General features: G+C 41.9%; 1 protein-coding gene and 1 long non-coding RNA gene across 2 annotated transcripts in view; one reads left to right on the forward strand and one right to left on the reverse strand.

Moving 5' to 3' along the window:
• The first annotated feature begins 254 nt into the window (after positions 1-254).
• The window catches only part of ppm1lb (protein phosphatase, Mg2+/Mn2+ dependent, 1Lb), a 57,535-nt gene continuing 43,279 nt past the window's right edge, over positions 255-14,510 (forward strand). The window contains exon 1 of the mRNA XM_086261751.1: positions 255-1,187. Coding sequence (XP_086117877.1) covers positions 789-1,187 — 399 coding nt within the window. The 5' untranslated portion in view covers positions 255-788. The remainder of the gene's footprint in view (positions 1,188-14,510) is intronic.
• On the reverse strand, positions 3,460-4,556 carry LOC147314659 (uncharacterized). Its single transcript, XR_015124861.1, has 2 exons — positions 4,294-4,556; positions 3,460-3,705 (listed from the first exon to the last, which is right to left on the reverse strand). It is a non-coding gene; the product is annotated as an uncharacterized LOC147314659 (long non-coding RNA).

Consider the following 14,510-nt stretch of genomic DNA (forward strand, 5'->3'; position numbering starts at 1 on the left):
TTTGCATCGCCTAATCACCTTGTTTTCAGACGTAACCAGCTGCAGTTGAATAGGTTTTTATTTTATTTTATTTTATTTGTTTGTTTGTTTGTTTGTTTGTTTTGGGGGGGGGGGGTCGGGTCCCTTATTTAAACGGTATCACTATGCGTTGTCTGTGGGTAAGTGTTGATATTTTAAATGCAATTATTTCCTACAATTTTGAAGGCGAACTTTACGAGCTGCACGTGAAAGCAGCACGGCCGTTTAGGAAAGCAGCAGCGGGGGCTTCGCAGCCAGTGTGGCAGCTGGGAATGTGAGGGTTTCAGCACAGGCTGCTATTTCAGGACTGGAAACAGTAGCAGGGCTGGCCGGGGAGGGACAGGCTCTGCCCACAACTTTACTCTAGCCAACACACTGGCTTAACCTCAAGTCCAAACGGAGGGGAGAAGCTGCTGTTTCCCGCCTGGAGTGTCCGTGTTCTCGGACCGCGGCAGATGGTCAGCGGACAGCCGTTGGTGGTGGCTCACTGCTGGGCTGAATGCTAGAGGGAACCAGCCGGTGCACCGCGCTTCTCCTTCTTTATCTCCCCTCGGTCGCTGATACGTCCCAGTGAAGTGTCACTCGTTGGTCCAGTACAACCTGAATGTTTCCCGGCGTGAGTAGCTCGGTTAAATGTGTATGTTTCGCCGCTAACCAAACCAAACACGGTAACATCATCAACAACAAAAACAGCGACGATGGAGTGAAATCTGCGGCGGGGGGGCGAGCGACACACAACCTGCCGCGATTTCCTGCGCGTGAATAAATAAATGATAGAGGATACAATGACCCTGCTGTCTCTATTAGGTCGGATCATGCGTTATTTTCTGCTCAGACCGGAGACCTTGTTCTTGCTGTGCATCAGCCTGGCTCTGTGGAGTTACTTCTTCCACACGGACGAAGTGAAGACCATCGTCAAGTCCAGCCGAGATGCGGTCAAGATGGTCAAGGGGAAAGTGGCGGAGATGATGCAGAACGAGCGCTTCGGTGGGCTGGACGTCCTGGACGCGGAGTTCTCCAAGACCTGGGAGTTCAAGAGTAACAACGTGGCCGTGTACTCCATCCAAGGCCGGCGAGATCACATGGAGGACAGGTTCGAGGTGCTCACCGACATCGTCAACAAGAGTCACCCGTCAATCTTTGGGGTTTTTGATGGCCACGGAGGAGAGGTGAGTAGGGCACCCAGGGGGACATTAAAGTGATTTCCAGGGGGGCTAAAGTGTGGGTTTGAATGAGTTATGTCTGGTCCTTTTCTTAGACCTGCTTTTATTTCTTTATTAAAAGCACGAATGAGACTAAATAAAGCAGAGATCTTATTCTGTATTTCAACCGAAGCTGTCCTCGTTGTACTTTTAAATAAAGTATAAATATGAGGGATAAAAATCTACTTTCTATACACCTAAAATAACTTCTAACGGATAAAGCGATGTAGTCCACCCCATAAATCATTTATTACAGTGTATTAAGTTACATAGAGTTAATGTGTAGTGATGAAGGGGATATTTTCCTTCCTCAGTTTGAACCCTGTGTATTTTTTTTGTCTCTGTGGTAATTGAATAAAACACAAACTAATTCAGGATTATGCAATTCGGGGGAAGGAGAAACTGAACTAATGAATGTCTTGAATGTGTTAACACGGAGACTCTTTAAGACAGGGACTCGAGGTCGAGTAATTAGGCAGGATTCACTTTGACGTCCCGTGTCATTGATGGGTGCAAGTTATGACTTTAATTAGGACAAACCAAGTGACACACACACACACACACACACACACACACACACACACACAGAGGCACAGCGACACTGGGGCTTCTGGGTTGTCTCGTTACAGCCCTGCAAACACACTCACCCTCCCTGTGAGAGAGTCTTCTTTTAGAACGCATGCTCTTTATTTCCAGCTTATTCCTCTCCAAAAACAATCTCTCTTGGGTTTGTTTGTCCAAAGCAGGGATGCATCCCCCATAGTCTAACACAATTATAGCTGGAAGGAGAAGGATAAACTCAGATTTTTTTCAGATTCTATCCGGGGCCCCATACTGTGAGGAAAAACACAGATGACATCGATCACTAGTCCGCTGGTTACAGCCGTTCTCCTTTGCTTTCTGCTTCCTTGGTGCTAATTAATGTCAGGGCATCGAGGCAACAGCCTGACAAAGCAGCTCACAATGAGACCCTTAAAAAGTGCTGTCAGTTAAAGGGACAAAGAGCATTTGACATGATGCCACAGTCAGGCGGGAACATGAAAACACTGATTTATTATGAAGTCGAAGCATGCCTCTGCTCGGGCATTGTTTTCTGAGGCTTCGACTGTGCCCTCAGCTGACAGTGCTGATGCAACAGAGCCACCAAATAGAAAGAAGAAGAAGAAACATAAACTCCAATAGACTCTTCTCTTCTCTTCTCTTCTCTTCTCTTCATTCTGATGAGCCACTTCTGGTGGAGCTCAGTGCTTTTTTAAAATTTTTTTATTGTCTCACTGCAACAATCTTCACTCCTGAGGTTGACTGCTGTACTCTGATTGAGGCTAAATGATAACATACTAAAAATAGGCAGCTAAAGGCATCGAGGTGGCTTTTCTACTAGGGGAAATTAAATTTTAGGCCGCAACGCTGGATGCTGCAGCTTTTTGACCAAAAGTGGTCATTGGATTGGGTTTCCCCTCATGGCTTCCTTCCCTCCTCTGTGGAGTTCATTTTTAGCGATCAGTGGCCTAACCTGTTAGCGCTGCCACAGCTCACCATACATGTGTTTAAGAAAAATAAGTAGGAGATATGTTTGTTGATCTGCCAAGGGAAAAAAAGAGAGAAAACGGGTGGGAGAGCATCGGTGGCGAGTGGGAAGAGCGAGAAGAGATGCTTAGGATTTGCCTTTGGATGTGAGAGTCTGCTTTATCGTTGCATGTCCATGGGCATCGGTTTATTCCCACGCCCTCTTTTGAAGTGTGGAAAATGGTTTCCAGTCAGCAGCCTTCGGAAAATAAATAAATAAATAAACATAAAAAACTTCCTCTCTTTGGTGGATGTAGATATTTTTATATTTATACTTATTTATTTAGCCAGAGGGCATTAAGCGGAGTGATGCTGTGTGGCCCAAGGCAGCGTCAGGATACTGCACAGCAAATCCAGCATGTCCAAATTAACACTGTCGGATTTGATTTCAACACTATTAAAGTGTCTATATGGGTCCACACCAGAGAGTGTTAATTTAACTCTTTTTGGAGAGTTGGTACGTTAACTCTGATTTAGTGTTAAACACCAAATCTGTCTGGAGTTGATAATTTAACACTTGGTGTTAAGAGTTTATATATTAACTCTCAAAGAGTATTTTAGTTTAACTACGTAAGAGTTATCTTCTAATTCATTCTAAAAAGCGGGAATTTTACTGTTCTGAACTTCTAGAAATTTCTTTTGGAAATAAACATTTACTAAAAAGATGCAATGGTTTTTGAAAAACATTTATTCTGAACTGTGCACCACAATTTCAAAACATTTTCTGAAAGATGTAACAGTATACATGTTCTCACTTTCATTAGAAATTTGTTTATCAAAAGGTCTGACATGGTAAATGCAAATAACAGCATTCTCATCACTTATTTCTTCAATACAATATGCATGTCCTTCATTCATCACTTTGTGGAACTGCAACGCACTTCTGCTCTCCCTCATATTCCATCTTCACAAGCATATCCTGTGCGGAGATCGAATAAAAATTAGTTGACGCTAATTAACGGCACAAATAATCCAGTAAACAATTGCAGCACAGTAAAAAAAAAAAAGGAATCCTCTTTGAGCCATTACTTGTGTAAAGTATTTTCCCAAAAGACAAGGACACAGGCAACAGGTAATACTGAACTAAATGTAAAACCTTAACCTTTTTAATTTTTACCTAAACCGTGTGCACAAAACTCTGGAGGGATCTAAATGCTAACGTAGAACCCAGTCAGGACGTCAGCTACTGCTGTTTGCTCGTTTTTGTTTTTTTATGGGCGATCGTTTTCAGGCTTCAAGTAGCACCATTATACCAACATTTCACATTCTAGACATTGTTTTAGGTGTATTTGACCAAAAGTTTGACTGAAAATTCACATGCAAGCTTTTTTTCAAGGCTGTGGTATTTGCCCACAAACAATACCTTTCAGCTAGCTAAAACAGAATATTATGCTATCAGCGAGCAACATGGCTAATGCCTTTCACACAGCTTTGTCTCAACTCCAAAGAGCCACAGAAGTAAAAGCTCATAATAATAATTGAAACAATCTTTGAAAAAATGACTTACCAAGCATGGCAAACAACTCAAATATGTAGAGCAAAATGTTCTGAAACGGCTTCACTTCAGCTTCGATTGGAGCCGTGCTGGGGGCGGAGTCTGTGAATTTACTCTGTTGGCGTCATAGCCCCTCTAGGAGTTCAGAGTTAAGAGGTCAAGAGTTAATGTTTCCATTTTAACACCTCCAGATTTGACAGAGAAACACTCATTTTTAACACTCGATTTTAACTACTATCATTTTACACCTCAGAGTTACATTAAAAGAATGTGACTCTACTTAGAGTAAAATTAACTCTACCTTTGCAAGGAGACTATTAACACCAAAAAATTTAACACTTTTGAATTTGCTGTGTGGCTGTCTCAGCTGGCTTGTTAGTGAGGTGTCAAATGCTTCAATTTCTTTACACACGCACGTATGCGCACACACTCTGCTCATCCAGGCCACATATACACAGTCATTAAAGCAATGTCGGACTTGTGCCAGCATCTTTTTAGCATCCAAGACTTTAGCCCTTCTTGGATGTTTACAAATCCCATAATGGACAAAAATGTAAAGTCCACTTTCACTGGGGTGTGAGCATGCTAAAATAGAGAAATACAATCAACTCAGAGGAGGAAATTGTAGTTTAAACTACAATAAAGGCTGCCACCAGTGGTTATGTTATATAATTGATTAATGTTAACTGATAACTATTTAATTACAGGAAATTAAAAAAAAAGTGGCCTGTGTTGATGTCCAAGTCAGGTAAAAAACGTGATAATTCCATAACATAAAGAAAAGCAGCCAATGCCCATTACTAAGAGGCTACATGTGTGTGTGATGTCTGTCTTTTTAAAGAAAAAGGACATTGAAGGATTTATCAGAACAGCTGACAGTTTACCTGCATACCAGCTCTGGTTAGTATTTATAATATTGATTCATCATCTTGGCTTCACAAAGCTTTCAATTTCTTCCTGCAATCCGTTATTGTTAATGCATGTACCGGTGCTGTGAGTGAGGGCAGGCACTAAACGCTCTTGTAATTACTGTATCCTATTATTGACAGGCAAACAGATGCTTTCTTGCCAAGAAATTGATCAGTACAAGATTGGTATCTTTCTCATTCCTGCTTTTAGTGATGTAGCTGGAAAAGGCAGACAGTAAGCTTCAAACAGCTTGCATAGCTGTTCTCCAAAAAGTCAAACTGAATTAAAAAGCTGCATCCATAATTGCTCTTTATTTACAGTCATGTAAAATGGTTTTCACCTGACATGATAGAGTCCTGTGGAGAAACTGCTTCTTATCTATACCTCGTGATTAGCTCACAGAACCACTATTTAGCAGCATTAACTTGAAACAGTTGTTTTTTGCATGACTTTATCAGTGTCTCACATCATTGTGGAGGATTTTTTTTCCCCAGTCTTATTTGCAGGATTGCTTCAGTTCATTGAGGTTTGTAGGCATTTGTTTATACGCAGCTCTCTTAAAGCCCCACCACAACATTTCAGTCAGGTTGAGGTCTGGACTTTTTTACTGGCTCATTGCAACATTTTTATTCTTTTCTTTTTCAAATATTCTGTTGCAGATTTGCTGGTGTGCTTGGGATAATTGTCGTGCTAGCACAACCTTTATCTGTGAGAAATATGGTCTCACGAGAAACTCTAGAATACTTTAGTATACAGAGGAGTTCATGTTCAGACTTGGTGACTGCAAGGTGGCAATCGTAGCTCCTCTACTACCATGCTTGACAGCTGGTATGAGGTGTTTGTGCTCACATGCTGTGTTTGGTTTTCTCCAAATCAGACATTCTGCATTACAGCAAACGTCTCCAAGTTGGTCTCAGCTGTCCAAAGGATGTTGCTCCAGATACAGTATCTTGTGGTTTAATCAGATGCAGCTTTGTAAACCTATGCCAGGGTGCCATGTTCTTTTTAGAGAAGCTGTCCAAACAAGCCACACTTGTTCAGTCTTTTTCTGATTCTGCTGTCATGAACTTTAAACATGCCCTCTGAACATTGCACGGTCTGAGTTTTTGGGGATGCCCATTCCTGGGAAGATTGTAGCTTAGTTTTAACCGTAAACTAAATGCTCCAGAACAGCAAGCTTACCAAACCTTCCACTTTTCTAGAGGTGCAGTTTACCTGGCTGCAGTATGGATGTACTTTGTTTCTCTCAGGAGTCCGGTGAGAAACTTTACTTTTCACATGACTGGATCTGTGTAGTGAATTACTTAGGCCGTTTCAGTAGACGCAAAGTATGGTACAAGGCCTCACAAGAAGTAGCGTACAACTGATGGTCATTACCCAAGCATGGAATAGAAAGAAAACCATAAAAACATAGACAGGTGAGGGGAAGAAGATTGGTGCATCCAAATGTAAATGGCTGCAAAATTTGTTTTTATATTACCAAACTGCGCTGTCCAAGTGTCCAATAGTTTTTGTGTTTAGCCAAAGAGCTCACAATACAAGACTTTCATAGAATTGCCTGAATGCAAGTAGTGAATGAGTGCATGATTTGATACAATAAAAGGTCTGCCCACCCGTGATAACATGATTACTTGTGCATATGGCTGCCCGAATATAAAGCTGATAACTTCCACTCAAGGCAGTGTTTACTTCCTGTTTTTGCTCTGATTTTTATTCTAAAAGTTCTGAGTCAAAGTGGCGGTTCACATCATCATCGCTCTGATTACTCTTTCAGGATGTTGACAAGCTCACTGCCGTTCTTTGTCTGCCATCTTTTTCCCAGTTACAGAACCTCCAAGTCTTCCTTTGTGCTTTTTCTCACTTCATGATAAATTAAGTTTAGAGCGTGAGCCGTTTCTTTAATGTTGCTATCTGTGCATTCTTCTGAAAAGCACATCATATGCCAAATTAAGATGAATTCAGATGGCCAGCCTGTACTGCGGTTCGTTTTCAGCCGGTTGGAGGATAGAAGGTAGCAACAGAAGATGGATGTCTTCATTCGTTTGACTCTGTTGATGTTCTGCCAATTCACTGGAACCAATCAGTTTACTACCAGATAAATAAATTATCAGTGAGCGATTGATAACATCTGGAAATCTCCTTTTTTCTTTCATTATCACACACACACACACACACACACACACACACACACACACACACACACACACACACACACACAATGCAAATTCAATTTCCAAAGTGTTAAAAATCGGTGTTTAATGTGAGCATACCTTCAGCTGTCCAAGTCATATTAGATACTGGCTCAGTGAGGAGATTTATCAGTTAAATGGAGATTGATTTTTAGCTGACACGTGGGAATAACCTGCATGAAAGTGATAACCCTGGGCTCTCTGTCCATTTAATGGCAACATGAGCCATTTGTTCCTTTACCAGGATGTAGAGAGTGAGCCATACTTCACTCCTCCCCGTCTCACTCTCAGGTTGTGGCTTCAGGCAGTGCAAAATTACCTTAACTGTAGAGCATAGAGAAGACATTAACTATAAGCCTGTTTAACCTGAATGCGGGGGCTTTCTCTTGCCGTCTGTTTCCCTATCCTTTTAAGTTTTTGTTCTGTGGATTTCCATCACAGCTCGCTCTCTCATGCTGTTTCGATCAGTGGAGTTTGTGAGTGGGTTGTGATAGATACGGCTCCTAACTGTGAAGGAGGTGACTGCGGCGAGTTCAGAGCAAAGAAGCACAAATAACGTCGAAATCATTTTTAGAGGACTCCTTTCAGTCTTAGCTTGTCCTGAGTTTACCTTTGCTTCAGTTTAAGGCTAAACTTGCTTTCAAGTTTAGTGCAGTTCCTTGAGTTGCAAAGAAGACAAGACTTTTAAAAGGGATCGATGATGGTTCACCTTTTAAACCCCAAGGACACGTTATAGTCAGACAAGCTGTTGTTTGAATTTGAGGTATTTTAATGCGGCTATGTACATGTTTGTGTTTTACCCCAGAAGGGTAGATACCGAGCCGTTTGAATTTCTCCTGAGCTCACTCTCACTGGAGAGATGAAAGAAGACTCGGCATGTGACTAATTGCACTGTTGGCTTTACAGGATTAGAGAGAGAGAGAGCAAATAGAGAGAGCGAGAAGGAGTAGCAAGACCAAGGACACCAACATGTGCCTGGGCGTATGAATATTAATGTGTGTGTTGCAAGCTTGCAGAGGACGCAGTTGGAGAGAGGGGCAGTTTGATGTTAGAGAGAGAGAAGACTTGAGCAAGAAGCTCAAATTCACCAAAAACCTATTAAGAAGAACCGCCTGCTTCACATCAAGTACACTCAGAAAGTTTATATAACACACTAAGCATGCTCCAGTGTCACATGAATAATGCTGAATGCAAACAATCAAAAGGTTGTAATCAGCTATATTAAGTATTATTATGTTAAAGGAATTGCACAAGTGTTTTATTCACCTCTGCTCTTCTGAGCTTTTAATAGTTCAACTTTTTGGTTCACTTACACTGCTCTCATCAGTGGTGCTTTTGGGCAAACAAAAAAAGCCCTAACTGGACAGTACAGCTGATGTCTAGCAGCTAAGGAAAGCAGCATTTTCTTCAGGATTTTGCCCAAAACAGCTCTAAAGCAAGAGTAAATGGAAACTAGTGTGTGAAAATAGTGCCAACGCTGACAATAAATCAGTCATTGCAGACTTCAGATATAAGTTTGTCTCATGTGGTGCACCGGTTCTGCCAGCCAGCCCATTGCCCACTGTGCTGTTTGCATGCTGGAACACACTATTGAGAGTCATGTGGATTTCAGATACAATTTGCTGTGCTTGCTCCTGGGTTCGGTACGCTGGGGAAGCCAGAGCTGAGCAAAACAGGGAAACATTTGAAAAACCCTCATGCTCGTCTTCTAAATACAAGTTGCAATGATAAAATTCTGTTACTTTGCACATAAAAAAAACCAAAAACCATACTGTATTTAAATTTGGCTGTTCTCTCCTCGAAGGTCGTCTCCTCGGACTGCTTGTAGCCGACTTGTAGACCTCAAACTTGTTCAGAAAGGGAAACCTTTAGTGTCAAATTAACAGACCTTCAAATCAATGACCATGACAGCTGATGACAGCTAGGTTATGCCGAGAAGGAAATGCTAATCTCTTTTAAACGTCAAATCAGTCATGGAGTTGTGCACTGAGAATTCACTCCAGATGGTAAGATGGTGCAAAGCTCTTCTGTAATGTCCTAAAATTTTATGCTGTTTTGGCCACATGAGTATAGTCTTTGATCACCACCCGCCCTACACGGTAGATTTGGCTCGCTGCGATTTTGTAGTCTCTCCAAAATGAAATTTAACTTGAAGGTTTGTTGTTTTATAACCACTCCTCCATAAGCGAAGAAGTCTGAACAGTGTTGTCACATCAAACACTCAGTTTTTTTAGCTTTTAAGAAAACTTTAAACTATAGAGCTACTGAGCTACATACAAACAAGCTTAAGTTGTCTCTAAATAAAAAGATTGCCTACCATCAACAAGCAACCTGACATCTTTAAAACATCTTTCCAAGATGGGACTTTACTAACAGGGTTTAAAAAATAAAGCAAACCAGTGCAGTTTAATTCAGGGAATTCAGGCACACAATATCAGCTTTTCTCCACTTTGGTCTATTGACGTCCAACTGGAAGCCTTGTTTCTATTGACCGCTTGGGTATTAGTCACAGCGCGCAGTGGTCAAAGTTCAACTAGCCCTTTGATCAGTGCACTGACAGACCATCGTAGCCCAGTGCAAGCCATTGGAAATAATTGGATTCAGAGTGCAGTGGTGCTGCTGTAGTCTTTTCTGGAAGTCCGATGAGGCTAAAGCATTAGCAGCAGCTCTTAAACTGCATCATAAACTGCTTTTATTAAACTTTTTTTTTTTTTTTAAAAGAGAGAAATGGATCTAATTCTAATCAGTATGACTGCTCATTATTACTCTTACCCTGTTGTACCCAGTTCTGTCACTTGTGATGAAAGCTGACACGCAACATTTCAGCCCCTCCTTGAATTCAAGTGAAGCAGAAAGTGGAGAGTACAGGGAGGTCATGCTCTCTCGGAAAATACTTGTGCAGCAGTGGAGAGAACAGACAGCCAGAGAGTTCTGCCGAAAAGTCTTCTGACCTTTTGGTAATTTGTCCCGGGTAGTCAGGTTCGCCTTATTTGTGGTGACAAGACTGTCAGGGAGCGACTGAGGAGTGGATTCAAGGAGTGAAACGCAGCAAATAAATGAATGAATGAGGCTGCTGCCTGTCAGCTAGCCTAAATGTTTGGCCCTGGAGTAAACATCTGTAATCTCCTCTTGTCCTCTGTCATCATTTTACATGAAATAAATGTTAGTACAGTCTTTCAATTGTACTAACATTTTCTTTGCCTCTGCATAGCCTTAAACCCTTCCACTCTCTTTAAAAGATAAGAGCATTTAGTAAAATATTAAAAAATATATTTCTCAGGTTTGATGGGTGTGTGTACTTGTGTGTCAGGACTGTGCGTATGTGTATGTGTTTGCCAACAGCATGTAGCACCAGATAAGAGGACCTTCTTCAGCCTCAGTGTGCCATCCTTCCCTGCTGGCACTGACTACTCAATAATTTAACACCCTTGCTGTCAAACACTTCAGCTAAACCCCACCAACTAAATATACAGCTTCCTCCAAGCAGAAAGAGGCCACAAGGTCACCTTTCACACGAACACGTCACATGACATCACGCTGTGCGTGTGGTGCTTCTTAGAGGAGGTCTCAACTTGAGAGTCATTTGCAAAGTTTTAGCTTTGCGATGCTCGCCTTTTCTTTGTCCCCCACCCACTCTTAATCGGGCAGGGCTAGTCTGAGCTGTGATGTTGCTATATGGTGGGTTTGGTAATAGAGCTGTTGTGTTTTGGTGACAGCCCCCCCCCAACCACCCGTCTGTCACCCTGTTTTCCCTTTATCACCCTTTCAATCCCCTCTTTCCGACTCCTCCTGTCTCCGAGGGGGGTTGGCAGTGAGTGAAAGCCGCACAAGCTCTTCGTCTTCAAGGCCATGTCAACCTGTCCCTCCCGCTGCCATGCCAGCTGCTTTCCACGCTCATGGTGAGCAAGAATGCTACCCTATGTGATGCTTTCCCCTAGTTTTAAATACCAAAAGATGCATTCAAAGTATAGCTTTAAAATCCAGTTTCAAACATAGCAAAGCTACAAATCTTGCTCTGAATGCACAATGGTCACCTACAGCAGCACTCAAAAGAAAATGCTATTAGACTGTCTTATGTGTGTTTCTAGGTGATTAACAGTCTCTAAATCTAATCACATGGTTGGAACCCGGCTGCTGCATTTTGTTTTTGAGAGGGGCTGCGTTCATGTGGATGGCTGTTATATAAAGCGCTGAAGTGAAAAAATGCTCACACAGCATTGTCTACAATTTGAATCCAGCTCCAGAAGCCTAACCCTGTATGCGAGCGCCAGCTACTCAATTGTTTGTTTGTCTGCGTGTGATTGGGAAAATAGACGAGTCAGTTGGATTTTGCCTGCTCGCTGGCAGTGAAGGATGGCGGGAGAAGAATGTTGGCTAAGAGGAGGTAGCGAGCTGCAGCTGTTCAGAGTTAGCAACATTGGTGTGATTGTGTGCGCAAAGAGCCTGAGCCATGATATTTGTATAGCTCACAGTTGTGGCTCTTCCTCCAATTGGACCTGCGGGTAGGGCAGGTGCATCCTCCTAAAAAGAAAACAGGCCTGCTGGATGTGTGCCACTGCCTCTTATCAGTATAAATGCCCAGATGTGGAGTGAGCCAACTTAGATAATTTTTAAGCTTCCAAGGTCACTCATAACAAACTGTCAAACCATTAAGCAATTTTCTTAACCAGCTCAGGGTTGCAGGAAGGCTGGATCTACCCATTTGGGTGAAATAGGGCGACAGGCCACCGCACACTCTCACATCCACCAATTTACCTGGGATGAAATTAGCTTACCTGGAAGAAACCCACAGGGAGAACATGCAAACTCCACACAGAAAGGCCCCAGCCTTGTTGCTGTGAGGCAACACAGAGTTAACCACTTAATCCTTGTTGCCCATAAAAGACTGAATGGTTTGGTTTTTTTATTTATAAAATGAGATTTCTCCCCTATCTCAATTTGAATTGTTTTTTTCTTTTTCTGTCGGTGTGTGTATATTTAAAGTTAGCATGCTGCAGACGGTCTGCCAAACACATGTGCTGCACACATACTGGATCTACCCAGACAAAAGGAATGCAGCTGATATGAATGCTTGATTATTACACATGGTTTCTATTCAGGGGAAGAACGGTGAGCTACAAACCTTGGAATAAACCCGGCGGTGAACCAATCCTGAGCCAGGTTGTCTTTAATTTATGCTATAAGAAAAGCTCATGGGATATGATAAAAAAGACCAGACTCCACAGAATGTCATTAACTTGTGCTTGTGATTAAAATTGGGAGGCAGAGGGACGTTATGCACACATTTGTGTGTGTGTGTGATGTCCATTCATTCCCAGGCAGACGATCTATGTTTGTATATCAGGGTCTTGCTGGATCTCTGCCATGAAATCTTGATTATGGCCCTTTGAGATTCATGATCGTAGGATTTTTTTCCCCTCATTCCCCCTGCACAACGCTCCTCAATGAGTTTCCTGTTAAAAAAAAAGAAAAAAAAGAAAAGGAGGCACTAATCTAAAACTAGTAAGGCTTTTGGGTGAACAATCTGCTCTGCAATCTTTAGATGAAGTTGTTTATTCTAAAGAGCAAACAGATGAGGTTGAAGATATAATTGGAAGGGAAAAATGAAGACGGTGTAGAAGGGTAAAGAAGCAGATTGAGGCTTTTTTGTAAACAGACTGGGGAAACGTGTACATGTTCATTAGAGTAACTGCAATAAATAAACGTAATCTTCCAATAGGATTGCGAGTTAATTCCAATCTTTATTGGTCTGACCTTTGTTTGTGTAATCTTAAAGCATGCCAGCAGGGACTGAAGGGCACTGCAAGTTTAGAGCAAGGCCTGCACGTAGCCTGTCTGTGGAAGTGTGAGCTACTGAGTGCATATATGAAGCCTCATGAGGTGTTGTTGGTCTCATTCAGAGAGTCTGAAACAGGTTGGTGATATCCTCTAACCCTAGTGACCTAAATTAGCTTCATTTTTTATAACAGCACTAAGTGCTTTCTGTTATAAAAAATGTCATGGCTTTTTTCTTGTTTAAAACTATCATTGCTTTACATCTCAGTATGTACCAGCATTTAATACTAATGTGGAACTGAAAACATCCATCTATTACTTTCTTCCTCTTTTCCTGTTCAGGGTCGCAGGGGCAACTACGGCAACTGGAGCCTATTCCAGTTGCCGTAGTTCAAGAGGCAGTGTACACCCTGGACAGGTCACCAGTTGGTAGCAGGGCTAACACAGAAAGACAGACAACCATTTGCGCTCACATTCACACCTGCAGCCAATTTATTATCACCAGTTAACCTAACCCTGCTAACTGCATGCCTTTGGACTGTGGGGAAGCCATGGGGACATGGGGAGAACACGCAAACTCCACGCAGAAAGACCCAGGCCAAGAGGTGGATTCAAACCCACTGTGGGATCCAGCAGTGCTAACTACTGTGCTGCCCTGAAATTGCAACATACAGCTTTCAAATGGATAACATGTTGATTGATGACGCAGACTTAATAAGTAAAGCTACAAGTTTGAAAACAATGAATATTAAAAAGTGTGAAGGCGTACACTTCAGCCAATGTACCCAAATGGAAAAATGAAAGGGTTACAAATGTTCAAAGGTTTTGATATTGCTTCGTTTATTTTACCACCCAAGTAATCATTCAGATTTAAAAACAACAGATCTTCACAGTGAAGGACCTTGATCCAGAGTGTTTGTGTCTTTCTGATTTTTAGTGTGGTTTTGGCGAGTCATTGGCCCCAAAATAGTTATTGGAATAATATAAATTAAACTGTGGCAATGTGATGACTGCATACTGCCACATCCACTGGTACACTGCCAAACAGGACAAACATTTCACTGTTGTTGGAAAGTTTAGTTTTCTTGCCCTTGATTTATGTGACACAATCAGAGAGGCGTCTGATCACTCTCAGATTCATTCTGTGGCCAGTTTTCTGAAATCCTTGGAACAATCATGTACTGCTGCCTCACTCTGATGATTGACCGAGAGCAAATCTGTTATGCAAAATATAACTTCAAATCCTTTTTTATTTAACATACTATTTATGGTCTTTTAAGTCTCATTTTAGTAGTTTGCCTAAAAAGTTTTGCAGAATGCTATTCAAACACATCACATCCTGTGTGTCGATTAAAG

Source organism: Aulonocara sp. 'chitande type north' Nkhata Bay, linkage group LG14 (genome assembly GCF_057382095.1).
Source record: "Aulonocara sp. 'chitande type north' Nkhata Bay isolate Kocher_YH1m ecotype deep benthic linkage group LG14, A_spYH_male_GT1.1, whole genome shotgun sequence".
NCBI classification, from domain to species: Eukaryota; Metazoa; Chordata; class Actinopteri; order Cichliformes; family Cichlidae; genus Aulonocara; species Aulonocara sp. 'chitande type north' Nkhata Bay.